Source organism: Nilaparvata lugens, chromosome 4 (assembly GCF_014356525.2).
Source record: "Nilaparvata lugens isolate BPH chromosome 4, ASM1435652v1, whole genome shotgun sequence".
Classification (NCBI taxonomy): Eukaryota; Metazoa; Arthropoda; class Insecta; order Hemiptera; family Delphacidae; genus Nilaparvata; species Nilaparvata lugens.
Genome location: NC_052507.1, coordinates 79,628,757 through 79,648,906, shown reverse-complemented (window position 1 = coordinate 79,648,906; position 20,150 = coordinate 79,628,757). Strand labels below are relative to the sequence as shown.

Genomic DNA, 20,150 nt, shown 5'->3' with positions numbered 1-20,150 from the left:
TTGTGGTCAAGAGCAGTTGTCAACAAGCCTTTGTAATGTTCGGCGAAACATGGTTGCGGGTGGCGTGGGACACGGGACGTCAGTGTGAAGCTCCTTTGAGAAGTTGACACGACACTATGGAATCCATCTTGAGTGCTACAGCAGCTCTTGATTACCGTATGCCAGACACTCTCCATCTCTCCAATAACCATCCACAGAACAATGAACGTTGTCACTATGTGTGCACGCCAACGATCTATATATACTAACTATATATAGATCGTAACTATATATATATAGATCGTTGGTGCACGCTGCACGACACCAAAGGTGAGGCCATATTAGGCGGTTTTCAGGCGTTATCAGAGTCGGCAGGGCAGGAAGATCTGTAGGAACATCGCCGTTATCTCACTTTGGAAAGTTTTTCAATATTTCTTACTCGTTCTTATGATTGTGTAGATATAATTTCTCAACTTTATTGATTTTCTCTGCCTTGATCTATAAAAATAATACGGATCAATAAAAAGCATCTGAAAGTTGAAATTGGAATTCAGTTTCGATGTTGATCATGGATCTCAATAATTTCTAAAAACAATCACCTTTGTTTTTGGTCTTTAATAAGTATCTTATTAACTATAGTGAGCTAAGTTATGAAAATAAGGGCAGTATTCGATTATAATTATTGGTGCTGCTTTACTTGTATATAATCATTCGATTAAGCACATAACGCTATCCTTCTCTAGTCCCGCAGCGTTGCAAGATCGTTCTCTAACAATCTAGAGAAATATAATTAAATGACAGCATATTTAATCTCAATCATAGGGAAACATATTATTTCTTCGATGAATAATATATAATTGATCATTTTAAACAAGAATGAACAGTTAATATTACAGCAGACAGCCTACACCAGTGTATCAGCTATCTTCTATAGAAGGCAGTGGCATGGATGAGAATCGGCGACACTGTTCTCCTATCTTCCTCCACTGTCATTATGACAAGGATCTCACTGTAGTTTTTTTGCGAAGAGAATATTATTCAAAGCAAGGGCACCGCAGAAGGCGGCAAACTGCGTTGTTCCACTGGGAAGCCAGCAATGAGGGAATTCTAAGCCCTTTTCAAGTCTCTCACCGTTCTTGTATTCACTTTTGAATCCTATTATAAAGGCATTCCCCCCACGTTAAACTCATCTTAATTCTCCGACTTCCCCTCGCAAAGAGGGTCCTATCCCAGTGCTGTTATTGAAGTCTTTCCATGAACAATTGGCTCCGTGACTACCTACTTCAGTAGAACAGAATTCAAAAAATGGACTAAAAAAACGTTTGATAACTATTCAGCAGTTGAGAAGACTATTCATTTTATTAAAGTCATGTAGCCTACCATACATGGGATCGGGTAAAATCTATTTCAATAGAGGATGTCTCTCTTCGTTCTCAAAATGCGTTCCTATGGTAGGGGAGAGTTGATTTCCTGCTCTAGATTCCATGTCATAATAAGCACCGAGATGCCAAAAACTTATAAGAAGAATAACAAGACGATAAAATGATGAAGATGGATTACGTTTGTGAATGGAAATAAATTTTGGTTTCAAAGTTCAAATATATAACTTTTTTCACTCACTGTACCTGGAAAAATGGCTAAAACATCTGTGGTACATCTGAGGGTAGGTCGCTAAAGATTTATTAATTTCATTATTTCAATCAATGACAAGAATACGTAGTGGAAGAAAAAACAGGCATATCGCCATAGTCACCTCTAATACAAGGCCTCGGCCTACGATATTGCAACGTCGCAGTGTAGGCCTAGAATCTGATACATGATTGCGGCTGTCGTGGAACGCGGGACGTCAATGTGAAGCTCCTTTGAGAAGTTGACACGACACTAGGGAATCCATCTTGAGTGCTATAGCAGCTCTTGATTACCGTATGCCAGACACTCTCCATCTCTCCAATAACCATCCACAGAACAATGAACGTTTTCACTATGTGTGCACGCCAACGATCTATATATACTAACTATATATAGATCATAGCTATATATAGATCGTTGGTGCACGCTGCACGACACCAAAGGTGAGGCCATATTAGGCGGTTTTCAGGGGTTTTTAGAGTCGGCAGGGCAGGAAGATCTGGAGGAACATCGCCGTTATCTCACTTTGGAAAGTTTCTCAATACTTCTTACTCGTTCTTATGATTGTGTAAATATAATTTCTCAACTTTATTGATTATTTTGCCTTGGTTTATAAAAATAATACGGATCAATAAAAAGCATCTGAAAGTTGAAATTGGAATTCAGTTTCGATATTGATCATGGATCTCAATAATTTCTAAAAACAATCACCTTTGTTATTGGTCCTTAATAAGTATCTTATTAACTATAGTGAGCTAAGTTATGAAAATAAAGGCAGTATTCGATTATAATTATTGGTGTTGCTTTACTTGTATAGAATCATTCGCTTAAGCACATAACGCTATCCTTCTCTAGTCCCGCAACGTTGCAAGATCGTTCTCTAACAATCTAGAAATATAATTAAATGACAGCATATTTAATCCCAATCATTGGGAAACATATTATTTCCTCGATGAATAATATATAATTGATCATTTTGAACAAGAATGAACAGTTAATATTACAGCAGATAGCCTACACCAGTGTATCAGCTATCTTCTATGGAAGGCAGTGTCATGGATGAGAATCGGTAAAACTGTTCTCCTATCTTCCTCCACTGTCATTATGACAAGGATCTCACTGAAGTTTTTTTTGCGAAGAGAATATTATTCAAAGCAAGGGCACCGCAGAAGGCGGCAAACTGAGTTGTTCCACTGGGAAGCCAGCAATGAGGGAATTCTAAGCCCTTTTCAAGTCTCTCACCGTTCTTGTATTCACTTTTGAATCCTATTATAAAGGCATTTCCCCCACGTTAAACTCATCTTAATTCTCCGACTTCCCCTCGCAATGAGGCTTCTGTACCAGTGCTGTTATTGAAGTATTTCCGAAAACAATTGGCTCCGTGACTACCTACTTCAGCTGATCTGAATTCAAAAAATGGACTAAAAAAACTTTTAATAACTATTCAGCAGTTGAGAAGACTATTCATTTTATTAAAGTCATGTATACCATACATGGGATCGGGTAAAATCTATTTCAATAGAGGATGTCCCGCTTCGTTCTCAAAATGCGTTCTAAAATCCAATTTTTTAAGGGTATGTCCAAATTTATTCTCATTGTAAAGGGTTTTCCACTGCAAGAATAATTCGTGAGAAATTAATGATCGATTTTGAATTTTGAAGATTTGATAATAAAGCCAGTAACACAAAACAATTCCAAAGTTTTCCATTTCCAAGGGACTACTCAATAAAGTATACGGTACACATTAATACGAACTTGCAACAGAAAATTTGTGTACATTTGAGAAAATATGGAAAATAATTGAAATGTATACCCAAGCGAAAAGAGTAGTGCCGGCGGTCGACTCTCTGATAAGGATATAGAATGATAGAATGATTTCCTTCCCATGAACACACGACCGGGGAGAGAAAGAGCGAATGAGAGAGTGTGGGCCTTTTTAATATAATCAGTATAAAATCTGCAACAGTATTCCCCTATCTTAATATTAAAAATATCATTGGCCACAAAGCCCATGCTGCAGACCAAGGTTTGCACGAGCTACAAACAACTTATTCAGGATATCCTTATTGCTTTTTCTGGTCACATTAATGTAATCAGTCCGAAAAATGCAAAAAGATAACAAAATCCCCTCACAATAGATATAGCTGTACATTAGAATCTATCATTTTTCACATTCCTTTGTTATTTTGTGGGCAGTGATTTTTCAAACATGTCTTGTTTGGTTAGAATTCTTATTGCTGTGGGCTGTATGTCTATCAATGTTTTTGCCCTTTGGGAAGAAATCGCGGTAAGTTGCTGATAGGTTTGTCTAATCTCTGATCTTTTCACTCTCCTTGCCCTATTACCATAGGTAAGGAGAGTATTGCTTTCTAAAAAAAATGTAGGTACCCAAATTTCTAAATTTTCTATACGTTTCCAAGTCCCCTGAGTCCAAAAAGTGGTTTTTGGGTATTGGTCTGTATGTATGTGTGTGTGTGTATGAGTGTATACGATATCCCATCTCGCAAATAACAGAATGACTTGAAATTTGGAACTTAAGGTCCTTACAATATAAGGACCCGACACGAACAATTTCGATCAAATGCAATTCAAGAAGGCGGCTAAAATGGCGGAAATGTTGTCAAAAACAGGGTTTTTCGCGATTTTCTCGAAAATGGTTCCAACGATTTTGATCAAATTCATACCTAAAATAGTCATTGATAAGTTATATCAACTGCCACAAGTCCCACATCTGTAAAAATTTCAGGAGCTCCGGCTCATCTATGCAAATGTTGATTTTGGATTCCCAATTATCAGGCTCAGGATACAATTTGAACGGAAAATTCCAAGTGGAAAAGATTTAGCATGAAAATCTCTGCAATTAATGTTCAGTAACATTTTCACCTAAAATTGGAAATAATCTCGAAATTCGAGAAAATGTGATTATTCAATTGCAAACTTTTGGCAACTGTTGATTCTATTAAATCATTCCCAATGAAGAGATAGCAGACCTCGTGTGTATCCAGCGTTATTGTCATGTCACTAGCTGGCTCAGATCTTTGAATAGTAGACTTGAGATGCGCGTGAACTCTAGCGTCAGATGATCAATTTTCATAACGGAAAGGAAAGTTGTGTGAGTGCGCCACACCAGATTTTTTATCTTATAAACTCTGTACTTTTGATCAGATTCTCTTCGAATACAACTGTTATGAGTTTTTCACCAAAAATTTGTTGGACCGAGATTCTCTGGTGTGACAGGTGAACGCACATTGCAACAGACGGAGGAGAAAAATCCTTGCACAGGTGTTCAAATGCTGCAACACAGACGTCCGTCTGATTGCATATTATGTCTTCTCACTTCTGCATGCGGACATATTTGTTGTTTTCTCCGTCTGCCCGCTGCTGAGTGCATACGCTTTTAGCCGCTTGAGTATTGGCGTGTAACTAATTAGAAAAAAGTACGAAAATTGGTATGAAATAATAGAAGTTATATTCAACATAATCTTCTAAAGGTGCGTACAGAGACGCGCTACGAACACGCCCCGAACATGAACGTTAAGATAAATGTTACGCAAGGGTTCGCAAGATGATCGCGCACTTTTCGTTTTGTTGACTTTGCTACAAGTCTACAACCTAACCTCATAGATGTGTAACGTTCAATCCAGCTGATCGGGTGACAAAACTAAATAAAATTATAAAATAATATTCTGACCAGGGGATTGCTGGGTAGCCTAATGATACATTATCTTTATATAATAAATCTCTATAAATATAAATGAATGTCTGTTTGTGTGTTAGTTTGTTTGTTCCCTATAGACTCGAAAACTACTTGTCAGAACGGCATGAAACTTTGGGAATATGTGGTGTGATGGGATGGAATATATTGGGGATGGTTTCTGACCAGAAATTTTAATAGGGGGGCTGATAATAATTATATATTAATCTATTTTACAGACCTATGTTTTCGAAATTGTCGGCCGAGCGGCTAACGTAGAACGGGAAGATAATCATGATTCAAGATCATGTTGTGATAATATGATTTAGCATATGAACTTACCAGCTGTAATAAACACGTCACTCTGTGATAAAATCGCTTACTGGTATAAAACGGTAGTTTTAAGGACATAGAAAGTCTGTATTGAGATGTAAATAAAAATATTGATTGTCAGATAAATTTCATGATTCACCAAATAAAGTCAAGTGTGACATGAGATACATTGACTTTTTGGCGGTACAAAGTACGCCGGGTAAGCTAGTAATTAATAAATATTATGTTTATTTCATTTATGTTAATGTTTTATTTCAAAAAAGGTGATGTCTGTCAATGTTTTTGAAGGTGAAAGGCTTGGTTGGGAGTTCAGCTTATTTCTTCTAAATGCTGATATGCCAATACCTATTGTTAAAAATGTTTTTATAATTTTATATTATTCAATTTTGATGATAAAATAATAAATCAATAATTTTGATAATTTTATATGCTAACACAGAGATCGTATCTGACCCAACAAAATCGTTAACTGTGCATGCGCAACAGAAGTTGTGCATGAGCTAATAGAGAAGTTGTGTTTCTTTTCTGGCTCAAAATTTTGTAAAATTACTCAAAAATTTCCAATTCGTAGAGATTTGAGTGAAATATTTTTGTTGTTAATTAGTTTTAAAATATCAAAATTTAAAATTTTTAGTTGAGTCATTAGTTTTGAAGTGTAAAATTGGACTTTTTGAAGTGAAAAGTGAAATCCAACCTCATTCTTTTTTGAAACTTTTATTTGTAAAAATTTGGGAGAAGACAGTTTTGGGCTATGCCTGTTGTTTTCTGCCAATCATATATTATTTTAATTATGATTTGTGATTGTGAAAAAAAAATAAATGAACTATTGGTTAGTTCGCCCTAGGAACTAGTCAAGCTCGCGCTCTGTTCGCGTTCTGCTCTTGCTCCACCTGCGATCATCTTGCGATCTGCTCGTCTAACGTTCGTTTGCGGAGCAGAGCGTACGAAAATTATAGAGTATATAATATTTATAGAGTATATAAAATTTATAGAGCATTTCGATTGAATTGATTTTCTTCTGCTACCCAGGGCCCCTTTGATCTCACTTTCAGTCACCTCGGTGAATGCGAGAAGAAAGGTCCGTACAATCTGTTCCAAAGCATGAAATTCAGCAAGATTAATCGAACACACCACATATACACCGGTTTACTTGATACAGGAGTGGATTTGGATGAGACTGTGAAGGTACGTGTCTCCATGAAGTACTAGTATAAAGACTCGATGAAGTAAGTCTGCCTCATAAGATACGGTGTGCGTTATAACGAGCAAAATTATTAATTTGGTAAATACAGTATGGACCTCAAAAAGGATTGAAAAATAATTATCTTTCTTTCTCCGGTTCATTCTTTGATATTTATTGAATTTAAATCAGTTGAATTTATCCATTCTTATTCAATCCATTCCATCTTATTCAAGCCTAAAATAGAGCAAGAAGTATTCCTTTTAATATCAGGATGTACCCATGCCCAAAAATAACTCAACTAAAAGTTATTTCTGGTAATTTTTAGTAAATTGAATAACTTTCTCATAAATTGAAATGTTCAGATTTTTTGGTTTTATTCAATCAACAATACCGTGAAGAATTTATCCTCTGGATCTCATGGATTTATCTCTTACCAAACTAAAAATGTTCTGTCCCAAAAATTTAAACTTTAGACGCTCATATCTCAAAAAGTAATGATAGGAAAAAATTGTTTTCCTGAGAAAAACTTTGAAAAATATCACCAGTAGGAAGTTTATTTTCAGCCTTTGCACAGCCTTAAGGGTTAACCTCAGTAGCTTACTAAGGGCCATATGGTAATACTACCTTTAACCCTAAACCACGTTTACTTGTGGATATGATTGCGTTTATCATGATGTGTTTCATTTGGAGTTTAAACAAACAGCTGACATTTCTTTGTTAAAACCAAGGCTCTGCATACGGGCCTATGTCAGTTCTCTTTATCAGTCTGGACTCCGGATGCTAACGTTTACAAAGTCTTTATTACTGAATTTCCTCTATATCCCATTATTATTTCCCGTATAATCCACTTTCTCAAAACATTACTATATTCGCTTTGGAATGGCTAAACAACTATTGAGTGGATTCCTTTCAAAATTCAACATTTGAATCAATTCTGCATTTCCACTTTGAAATGTCGAAAACAAATTGCAATCTAACTAGATTTTCAGTTGACTTCCTGAGCTGAATCTCAGCCTTAAATTGGATATTAAGGTACGAATTGTTGAATCATTGTATTATTCTGGTACAGGTACGAATGGTTGCTTCGAACAAGGGCACAAACGGACGCTACAATAATGTCGTTGATATCCAGTACAAAGTATGTGAGTTGCTGAGAACCTTTGGCATGGCAATAGTGAACAGCATTTGCGAACACTGCAACCATACATTTGAGTGTCCGTGTAAAAGGGCAAGTATATTATAAAATCGCTCACAATACTTCCATTAGTTCATCATATTGATTTACAATATTCATTACAATCCATTAAAAATTCACATATCAGAATGATTTACAAGTATATTATAAAGCCGTGTCCACACTAAAAAAATGCTCGACATACATGTTCGGCTAATGTTTGTTGAGGAGCTCAGGGTCAAACATTTTTAAAATTTTGGACAATCATTGTTTGTCAAACCAACAATTACTGTTTCCAAACATTTTCAGTGTTGACAGCTGTAAAACATAAAACCTGTTCTCCTCACTTACAAAAATTTTGTTTGGTGACGCGTCCACACTGGCCAGGGCAAACATTGTTTGTCAAGAATAAAAACATTTGCCCAAACTGTTTCAACAAACAAGTTTGTCGAACATTGTGGACACGGCTTAAGATAAATCATAATTCTCTCATTTGTTCATCATATTGATTTACAATTCATTAAAAAATTCACAGTTCAAAATGATCCACAAACCGCACATCGATATCTCAAACCATTTAGGTACCGGTATTCACATTCAAAGATACTAATAAATCATACAAAAATGAAATAGATGAGTATATTGAAAACCCAACAATAGTCTTAACTATTGAATTTCATTGTTTGGGGAGATTGTGTGGTATTTCTCCATAATTCAAAATCTTTTGTGATTAATTTTGGATCAAAATGTATGTGTTTAAAACTGCTGAAGAATCAAACTCATATGCAATCAAAATTCGGGAATGGAATTCTAAGGGCTATAAGCCTGTTTTTTCGTTTCCAATCATTTTTTGATTAAGTTGTTTTGTCATTGTTGTTAAATAAATGAATAATTGAAAGAATAAGACGTTGATTTTGTCAATTCCTTTATATTAGTTCAAAATCAAATTGAATCCAGCTGAACCAATACCTACTATTACTTAGTAATAATAATAGTAGGTATTGGCTGAACCCAGAACCTTCAGAAGATGTGGCAGTTGTTGCCATGAAACCTGGTTCTGTAATTTGAATTGATTTTGAACGAATATAGTGGTAATGACATCATAAACGTCTTACCCCCAGTTTTTCGTACTTCAGTCAACGTTTAATCACGATTAAATGATATACTTTAATCAAGCGATTAGTGTTAACCGATGCATTTTGGTTCATCACAAAACAAAAATTTCAAGCGATAACGCGGATTAAATTAACCGGCGTAAACAATTTTTAATTCTAATTAGTTGGCACCATTTTAACCGCGATTAGTTGAAACGAAGAAGATTTGGTTGCACAAAGGTAAAAATCGAAATATAACGCCGGTTGAACTAATCGACGTGAACGATTTTCAACAAGCCATTCACGGAGAATTAAATCCAACTAACGCCGATTAGGTACCAACTGATAGTTGTCTTACAATTAGTTTTTGGTAGAAAAACTATAAAATTCAAAGTATGAGCTAAATATCTGCATGAATTTCATCCGTTAATAAAATAGAGAAGTGTATTTAGCTGATATTAGCATTCGAAATCATATATTGATTTTTGAGGTTAGTTTTCGATGTGGTTCGTCTGCAGATAGCACTGGACACTAGCGACAGACAGAAACTTTTTATGGCGCATGCCTATTGATTGGTCACCGCTTCAATAATATAACCTCAATCTTGTGGCATTTGTTCAGAATAATAACATATGTCGGTTAAATTACAGTGTTGCCAGATTGTTAAACCGTTAAAATCTTCGTTAGTTAACCGGAAAACTTAATCGGGATAAAAACTAACCGATCTTTGTGGAACAAAAATGAATTCGTAAACTAATGCTGATTTGTTAATCAGCGTTAATGTCCATATTTTACAGACGTTCGTGCAACTGGCCCATATTCTTTCAATTTTAATTATAAAATTTCACTCTTTTGAGTGGACATCCACTCACATATTCAACACTTTGGACAAAAGAGTTTGATCTGTCAGATTCTCATGTACTGATACATTTTTTTCGTATGATTTATTAGACGGCGATAACTTAAGCCTAGTTTAGCCTATACGATGCCAATTGGCGAGACAATTGTCATAAGGCAACTGACTGGCATGAAATTATTGTCTTCGTATAAACACTTCAGGTCAATTGTCTTGCCAACTGTCCCGACAATTGGCCCGAAATCAAGTCTCCGGGAGTGGTCAATTGAGCCCAGTGAGCCCCCCACCACTCGGAATCTCAGTTGTCGCGACAATTGGCGCCGTGTGAACGGTGTAGGCCAGTAGCGCTGTCTTGGTTTTGCCAGCTCAGCTGTTTAGTCACAACAGATGACGAGAGCTCGGACATGTTTAGCTGTCATCTGATAGGATTTGAATCAGCTCTATAATTTTCAGTTTTCGACTGTCGTGGCAATAGTTAGCTCCGTATAAACATCTTCTCGTTTAACTGGTCTGGCCTCCTACAATCCGCAACCACGTGATGACAATATTGTCCAAAGACAACTGTCTCGCTGTGATTGGCATCGTATAAACTAGGCTTTAAAACGGTTTGAGATCATTGATGTGCCATTTATTCTCTGTTGAAATTCTGTATCAAAATCATATTCTATAAATTCATATTCATATTCTAAAAATTAAGCATTTTCCATCATTTTCACCAAACCTGTATTATATTATTTAACAGTGATAGATAAATAATATAATGTATTATAATGATATCACTGAGATTGTGATCGATAAATTGATCTTTGTATAATTTGTCTCTTTACAGTTCACTTGTGAAATGAATAAATGGGTTTTTGTGTATGATTTCGAGAAAGTTCCTGCTCTTCCCTACGGCGAATACCGGCTTGACGTCATTGCTTTTAAACTGAGTAAGCGTTTGAAAAAGGAGATGATTTCCTGCACCAGATTTTATGGAGTGGCAACCCCCAAGAGACCAAAAAGTCCTAAATACAAGAACAATACAGTACCAAAGGACATTCAATAAGAAGCAAATTCCATGGTGTTTAGATATAACGATGTAAGCCATATCCAACAAATTTTGCAGGAGAAGCTAAAAACACATTAATTTAAACATTATTTTTCCAACTGTATATTATTTATTTTATAATGTCGATAATATCTACATCTATTATACATATATTATTTGTACATCTATTTTGTAGATGATAAAATTCATCAAGCATTTATTCATAGTATTAAAAATAATGGAATTTGATCAATTAACAGTGAAAATATGAGTTATTCTGTTGGGTTTTTACTTTCCTTGCCCTATTTCCATAGGTAAGGAAAGTACGGTATCGCTTTCCCAAAAAAATTAAGGTACCCTTATTTCAAGTTTCCTATACGTTTCAAGGTCCCCTGAGTCCAAAAACATGATTTTTGAGTGTTGATCTGTGTGTGTGTGTATGTGTGAGTGTGTGTGTATGTCTGTGAACACGATAACTCCATTCCTAATCAACCGATTGACTTGAAATTTTAAACTTGAAGTTCTTATAAGATGAGGATCTGACAATAAGAAATTCAATAAAATTGAATTAAAGATGGCGGAAAAAATGGTGGATAATTACTAAAAAACCATGTTTTTCACGTTTTTCTCGTAAACGGTTTTAACAATTTTCTTCAAATTTATACCACGGATAGCTATTTATAAGCCCTATCAACTGACATGAGTCTCATTTCTAGGAAAATTGCAGGAGCTCCGTAATATTCTTGAGAAAAATGGTGGATAATGACTAAAAAACTATGTTTTTCACGGTTTTCTCAAAAATGACTTGACCGATTTTTTCCAAATTCATACTCTGTATAGTTATTTATCAGCTCTATGAACTGGCATGAGTCTTTTTCCTAGGAAACTAATGGGGGTTCCACCCCATCCTTGAGAAATGGACTGTCCGACTGTGTAACCTCCTTCTCGTGCATGAGGTAGGTAGGTGAGCAGTTCATAAAAAAAAACACATAGTCGAGATATTTCATTTGTAGAACAGCTGTTTTGACGACTTTTAAAAAGATCATCGAATATGTATAATACACTTATACAGTAGTCTGATCGTAGTTTCAAAATAATGTTGCCGCCAATCGTCATTATGTTATTCCCCTAAATTATTATCGTTTAAGAATGAGGCTAACAGTTCAATGAGCAAGGAAAGTTGTGTGAGTGTACCACACCAGATTTTTAACCAGGTCACTCCCGTGTTATCGGATTGGCACGTTAAACTGTTGGTCTCGGCTGAAGTATTACAGTCTTTATTGACGGCTCAAATTATATATTCAGGCGGTGGGACCTTCCCGCAAGGGACTCCCCACCAACAAAAGCCATACGGATTTACTTTTTATTCTGTGGGTGTTGAGGGTACTAATTAATGTGACATCATTCTTGGGAGACGCTTGAATGAAGAGCCTGGAAGTTGCCAAAACCACATATTTAATGGAATATTCGTATTTCACTATTTATATGATAAATTTCAATAAAGATTATCTATTCCCTGATAAATAAGAGAAGCCCTCACCAAAAAGTTTATGATGATATAATTATTTTCTATCGATTCCACTATAATAGTCAACCGCACGAAAATAGTCCGATGGAGATTGGAACAAACCAGTACATCGTTATCAAATAAGATTTGATCGACGTAGTTCACAGTTCATTTTTAATGAGAATTTCTATAATACATCAGACAAATTGATGATGTGGTTGATTATATCTGTATCTGTTCCAGTACAAATACAGATCTAATAAACTGATGAAAAGTGAGAAGCGCATATTAGTCACTATCTCCGTAAACAAAGCCGTAGTGCATTCGTGTGACGTCAGCACAGGTAGGGATCCTACACCAATAAAAACTTTAGCTGATATAGATCAGCTGAGATCAACGAATTTTTATTGGTGTAGGAGCCCTACCTGTGCTGACGTCACATGAATGCACTACGGCTTTGTTTACGGAGGTTGTGGTATTAGTGGCGCATATGTCTACGCATCTTAATATCAGTAGAATAATCTCAATAGATGAACATACACACACGTTCATTTGTGTAGTTGAGAAGTTGATATTGTGGTAAATATTCATATTGAATGAAAAAGACTGAGAAATTGTCAAAAACCACAGATTTACTGATACTTAGAAATATCAATAAATTTGATATTTAGATATACTTTCTAAGTATCAATAAATCTGTGGCTTTTGACAATTTCTCAGTCTTTTTCATTCAATACGCACACGTCATGAATTATGTACAATAAAATATATTATTCATTCAATTCAATAGCTATGTGAATCATACTCAGCACAGTAATTTTGCGAATATTTTGTCTCAATAAAACACATTATATCAAAGACTGAAATACAATAATTCTCATAATATCCGAACCAAGTCTCCAATCAATAAAGAACTGAATATTAATCAATTGTGATAAAAATAAAGATTTTTGTAACCCTGTAAATGAAAAATACACTGCTGATCCTATTCCTGGTTGATGTGATATGACTCATCTGTAATATGACCAAGCCTAATGTAGGCTACTTTATGTTTTAAAAATTTATGTTGAATAAAATTGTATTTTTCTACAACTGCACGTAAAAAAAGAATTTACATACTCAATTCTCCTCGTAAAACAGCTTATTTCTGAGGAGAATCTACTTTTTCGCTCGCTAACCATCCGCGCATGTGCAGTAAATTTTCTTTACGCTCGCAAATCATTCGCGCATGCGCAGAAGAGTTTCTTTACACTCGCCAATCAGCTGATGGTAAGCAGCTCGCTAAAAGCTCAGATCTTAACCTAAAAAGTCGGTAATTGTAACTTCGCCGATATAAGTAATTTAACGGGTTTGGGCAGTTGTAGAAAAAATTTTGTATGTAATTCGCGCCTAATGCTTCTTTATCGCTCTTGCAAAATTATCACGCTCCACTTCGCGTCGCGTGATAACTGTTTTGCGTGAGCGATAAAGTCGCGCATTACGCACTTAATACATAAATAGCTATTTTCTGGCTGAAATAAATCATTGAATCATTGCATCATCATGCAGTCGGGGGTCCAGAGGGCGGAGCTATTATACTATATACCTATTACCTATATACCTATATTACATTTGAGCGAATTGCGGATTGATATTTTATTTGAAATAGGATTATACCGATAGACTACGTCCGATTAATGGTTTGACTTGACCACACGATTCAAGTCCACCTAATCTTCCTTCTCCAAGTTCACATCGATTTTGTGTATTCCGACGCCGCCCCCTTTGAAGATGTCATCTGTCATGGCGACGAAACGTCGGTTACTAGTAAGTCAAACCATTAATCGGATGTACCACCATAATCCTATTGAAAAAAAACTATATACTTTGTGCCGAGCACTGTTTCTAATAATTCAGGCCTTTTCCCAAGTTATTTAATACGCAAAAGGCTGGAGCCATTATTATAAGTGAGTTAGCGAGATCGTTCTCTCTCTCTATGATGAACGGCCATAACTTCGAGTTTCCCCGGATAGATATTTGAAAATTGTGGCTCCAAGTCGTCGAGGAATGTAGATAATGTAGATATCTCTCAAACTTAGCCTTCCTGTCGCGACATAGAGTGCGATAAGGTGGAAAAAAGCAAGATATTGAAATCATAACAAACTACCAATTTTGCAGTTACTCTTTGGTCCCAAGGCTCTAGAAACGTCGCGATTATTGGCCAAATATGATTCTCAAATTTTCAATATTGTCAAATTCTCAAATTTGCCCAATAGGAGACCGGTTTCTAAATACAGTAGTGGGGCGATTCCCCTGCCGAGATACCAGGTTACGTTTCGGAGGACACCTTTTGCTAGGAGCACTACGAGAATGAAGATCAATTCGTTTCGCCCTTTTTGGGCAAGTTTATAATATTAGTAGGGATGTCAATCCCGGGACTGATTTCCAATCCCGGTATTACGGGATTATCTAATATCAATCCCGGGATCCCGGTACTGATCCCGGGATTGGCAAAAATCAGTTTCATACATTTTTAACCAATTGTTCCTCCTCAATTACATGCTGAGTAACAGTGTGTTGAGATAAAAAAGGGCTCATTATAGAGGAAGAGGAAATTATTGAAATGGAAAAATACTTGGAAAAAATATTAAAATTTAACAATCTATTTTTATAAATGTTTTCAAGATTAGGAGTAACTTTTTTCAAAAGCTGACCACTACAAAATGAAATTTCGAAGAGCCTACTTACTATATTTTACTCCAACTAGATATTCTACTTATGATAGAGGAAGAGAAGAGAAGAGAAATAATTAGAGAGAGAGTGAATAGATGGTGCTTATTTATTTCTAATTTCTGAAGTCTTAGACAGAAAAAAATAATAGAAATAATTAGACAGAGAGTGAATAGATGGTGCTTATTTATTTCTAATTTCTGAAGTCTTTTCAAAGTTGAGTGAATTTCAGGGGAATTGACATCAGCACTATTGCAAATATTGTGCCGTCTAGACCAGAGAGTATAGAATGTACAATGAATAGAATGTACAATGAATAGAATGTACAGTGAGTATAGAATGTACAATGTACCAATGAGTATAGAATGTGAATATAGAATGTATTACATTCTTCATGTAATTACATTCTATCCTCACTGGTTCAGACTGGTAATAAACTTGTGGTGCTGTGTAAACAGAACAAACGTAGAGGCATAACAACCGATTAACAACCATTCTGCGAGTGTTGCGAACCGATAATGCGGATTCTATTTAGCCAATACAAAGTACAGTATATTATGTATAATTATGCAACTGTAGGCTCTGCCTGTAGAATAAATTAGTCAAACACTTAGAACAATAAATTAGTCATGCAAAACTCATATTCATCACTGTAAATGAATTCTATATTGAATTGTTTTTGGAAAAAATCTTTTTACAATTTAAGGTTTTCTAATCCCGAAAATCCCGGTATTGACGCTGGAAAATCCCGGGATTGTTGAGTATCAAAAATAGCCCGGATCCCGGGATTCAGGATCCCGGGATCCCGGGATTGACATCCCTATTTATTAGTTAATGTAGGAGTTAGTTTTATTGTTATTAAAGTTTAAATTTTCTAGTAGTGCCATGTCCTGAAAAGTTTAATTGTGTTTCTTCATCATGTACGAATAATTGTTTCTTCCAAATAACCGCTAAGGTACGTAAAATAAGGCTTAAAATATAATTTAGGGAATTTAAATAATTTAAACTTCCATCAGAGTATTGTATCAACAGAGCCTGTATTTTTCAAGTTGATAATATTGATTGAGAATCGTCCTTTTGATTTTATTAGTGATGGAAGATAATTATATTTTTTCCAAAGAAGTACAGAAAGTAGAGAAGAAAGTTCTCAGTTATGTTACATTTGAGTTATTGTTTCTGGAGATATATTATTGTAGAGAATTGCTGAAACCCAGGAAGATAGTCTTTAAATTGGAATGTAATTTTTAATATTATGTTAAGTTTGAGACTTGCTATAGATAACTCTTGTTTTAGCTTTTGATGAATTTAATTGTAAAAAGAGTTAGAAATTAATGCTGTGATACATCTATCTACAGCGGTTCATGTGTGACCCCAAACTTCATGTACCACCCCATTGGTTCCGCAACTTTATGTAACACCGCTTCAAGACACCCTTCCAGATGACAGGTCTAGGGGCGTAAGATGACGTCGCCGTCAGGCCAAATTCAACCGGTGAAGGTTCACCGCCAAAAACAAGGCACCGTAACCTCGACGATGAAGCGACGTACAGACCAACGAAAGTGCAGTGTAGTGAAACAAAAAGTTCATTCAAGAATGTTATTGAAAAGTGGGGATTCGAAATTTATGATATGGGTTATTATCGACGAAAATTAGGTTCAACGAACTTTTTCCTTCTTGAATTTTTGCATAGAAATTATTTGTTATTTTATGACTGATATTGTTTGGTTTTGTGACGTATTGCTATCTAAACGAGAGAGATAGTAATGCGCCCCCAAATCAGATGAAGAATGTCAACAAAGTAACATGAAATTGTTGTTTCCTTTGTCCGATTTCAGTTGCCAATGTTTATTGAAGTTGTTTGTATTTCTCAATTATTCCAAAGTGTAGTGTTAGTTTTAGTAGAAACCTATTAAATCAGGCATGGCAAGATTAATTGAAGTTTTCTAGCCCGTTCACCTGCATGAATTAAGTATAGACTCAGGTATTTTCTAGATGTGTCGGCCTATTTACAAATTCTAAATTTTATACCAAATGTTTTTGGTATAAAAACATTTACTGTACTGTTTTTTATACTGTTTGTACTGCTTTTATTACCTGGTCTAGAGAAGTGAGAGAAGGAAGGAGAAAGGAAGAAAGAGAGGACGATGGAAGAGCTAAATTGATAGTCACAGAAAATGAATAGTTGACCCAGTAGCTGCTACCATCTATCGGCAGAACTCGGAGATATTCACTTCAACGCGTTGACCAATCACAAGCGAGATCCAGACTTGTATACCACGCCTCTGAACTTCGCCAACTTTTTCCCCATTGGTAGACTATTTCACTATTTTTCGGAATTTCAACAGCAAATTTAACGGCAACTTGTAGCTAATGCCTAGAGAACTAGCATTTGATGATTCAACTGAGTTCTAGCGGCAACTAGAACTAATGACTATACTTCGTTTAAATTAAGTTCCTACTTGGGATGGACATGCGCAGAAGAAAAGTGGCAGGGATACAACGGCTGCAATGTTGCCATTGTGTATCGGCCAATGTTCTCTAATTTCCAGTGAGTATTAAACCGTTTACTTCTGATTAGATTCTTATCAATCGAATCGAACTGACTGTCTTGTTGTTGAGGTAAAATTCACAAATGTTTAATTTGTGTCATGAATGTGGCCACGGTGTGGTCATGGGTTGGATTCAATTACAACAAAGAACGTTACTTGACAAGTTGATTTTTACTTTCCTTTCCCTATTACCATAGGTAAGGAAAGTATTGCTTTCCGAAAAAAAATTAAGGTACCCCAATTTCTAAATTTCTATACGTTTCAAGGTCCCCTGAGTCCAAAAAATAGGTTTTTGGGTATTGGTCTGTATGTGTGTGTGTGTGTGTGTGTGTGTGTGTGTGTGTGTGTGTGTGTGTCTCTCTGTGTGTATGAGTGTATGTGTGTCTGTGTACACGATATCTCATCTCCCAATTAACGGACTGACTTGAAATTTGGAACTTAAGGTCCTTACAATAAAAGGATCCGACACGAAAATCTTCAATCAGCTGCTATTTTTGATACAAGTATCATAGAACATTTTCATCGATGCCATCTTTATTGTTTTAAAAAGGCCTTTAAAATGATGTACTACACAATGGGTGTTTACATTCAAGGTATTCGAGTTACAGCCCTTAAATCACCCCGTTATGAGGGGTTGAAATTCAGTTGTATGTCAAAAGGTAGAGTATTTGACCAATAACTTATCCTGAAAGTTACAATATTATATATCTATAACAGTCTCTAACTTATTGAAGTACATACAGTTAAGTACATACATACAGTTTATGACTCACTCAGCTGTATAATGTATACAAAATCTTTTGAGATGAAAATTCATGAAGTATTTTGATTAAAATGATAGTAATTTGAATTGATCTCGTTTAATATTCAGGGCCCCTATGATATCACTTTCAAGAACATAGCTGAGTGTGAGAAGAAAGGTGCAGTGCGCTTGTTCCAAAGCATGAGATTTGGCAAGATTAATCGGACGCACTATAACTACTCCGGTATCGTGGACTCAGGAGAGGATTTCACTGATAACGTGAGGGTACGTGATTCCACTATCGACTAATACTTAATTAAAAACTCTAATTAACAACCAAGAAACCCTCATTGAAGTTGTAACATTTTGAACTATTCTCAAACACTTGAAAATAATTTTATAACGTCAAAAACTCTATCAAATATTCTCATTATACAAAAACCGATTTTTTTTCAAATATTTGTAGAATAACATCATAAAGAAACAATAGCGTAAGTAGATATCCCATTGTATAGGGCGTTTATGTCGCAACTTTTACTGTTATCCCAAGCCGATAGTTCACGTAGTTTTTTCCCATGCAGCTGTGTGACGCTAGTAGGCTCTCAAATTGTGCCGTTCATACACTCTCACTCTAACAAAACAGTAAAAACTGACAATAATCGACAGTAATCGGCTTGAGATAACAGCATAAGTTGCGACATAAATTCCCTATACCATGGGATATCTACTTACGCTATTGTTTCTCTATGATAACATGATAGTACCCTTTTTTGAAAAGTTTTAAATATAAAATAACAGATTAAAAACACAAATAGAAACATCTAATTTCAATATTTCACATTATCTTCAGGTTTTAAAAATAAATTTCAAATAAACGTTCCACTAATAGTATCCATACTGAATACAAGATGATGCGAAACATTGAAACTAGTTGTTGTTTTTAATCTGTTATTTTATATGAAAAACTTTTCAAAAAAGGGTACTGTAATGTTATTTTTTCAAATAATAAATCACGAATGCCTTCGCAATGATAGCTTTTACTTGAAATTGAAGGCCGCCATTGGGGTATTTTAGCACGAGATGTTATATCTATATATGTGTAATATTATAGATTACAAAGGCATTGGTATATAATAGTCTTATAGGTTTCCCCCTCAATGGCCGATTTCAATTCCAAGTACAACACTAGCGCTGCATGTGAGTCTATGCTCCTTAAAGTCGTTGAGGTTTATATACAAGGTTTAATACCAAACATTGATTTGATCACTTAATACTATACAGTATAGAACAATATAATTCATTGGAGTATTTGGACGAGATTTTTCAGTTGACAGCACAGTTAATACTGCATTATTTTAAAATCTGACAAATCAAAACTGTAGACTGATAACTCGATGATGCAATAATGATCATTTGAAATAACATAATTCAGTTTATTCATCATACAGCATCAACTTTGAATTTCTCAACGTTGTTACGTTTCGATAAAATTGTCTATTATTTTTATTGAAACATTATCAATATCTGTCTCATACCTCAGTGTCCAGTCAGTCCTTCTCAACAAAAGTTATCTTTTTCAAATTTGAATTTAAACGACCATTGTTTTCCTCCATTTCACCTCCTCAACACATAACCAAATATACTTTCAAATATCAAAAGAGCTATCTTGTG

At 35.3% G+C, this 20,150-nt stretch overlaps 1 protein-coding gene across 4 annotated transcripts in view; it reads left to right on the top strand.

The window, feature by feature from the left end:
* LOC120350978 overlaps nt 1-20,150 on the top strand; it is a 79,824-nt gene that overhangs the window by 52,777 nt on the left and 6,897 nt on the right. For 2 of the 4 annotated variants that reach the window (XM_039426569.1, XM_039426567.1), the window contains exons 3-5: nt 6,665-6,820; nt 7,888-8,046; nt 10,772-11,201. In XM_039426569.1, the coding sequence (XP_039282503.1) occupies nt 6,665-6,820; nt 7,888-8,046; nt 10,772-10,990 (534 nt within the window). In that variant the 3' untranslated portion in view covers nt 10,991-11,201. Of the gene's footprint in view, nt 1-3,550; nt 3,896-6,664; nt 6,821-7,887; nt 8,047-10,771; nt 11,248-20,150 lie in introns of those variants that run through there. The other 2 variants (XM_039426570.1, XM_039426568.1) reach the window with 2 other exon arrangements.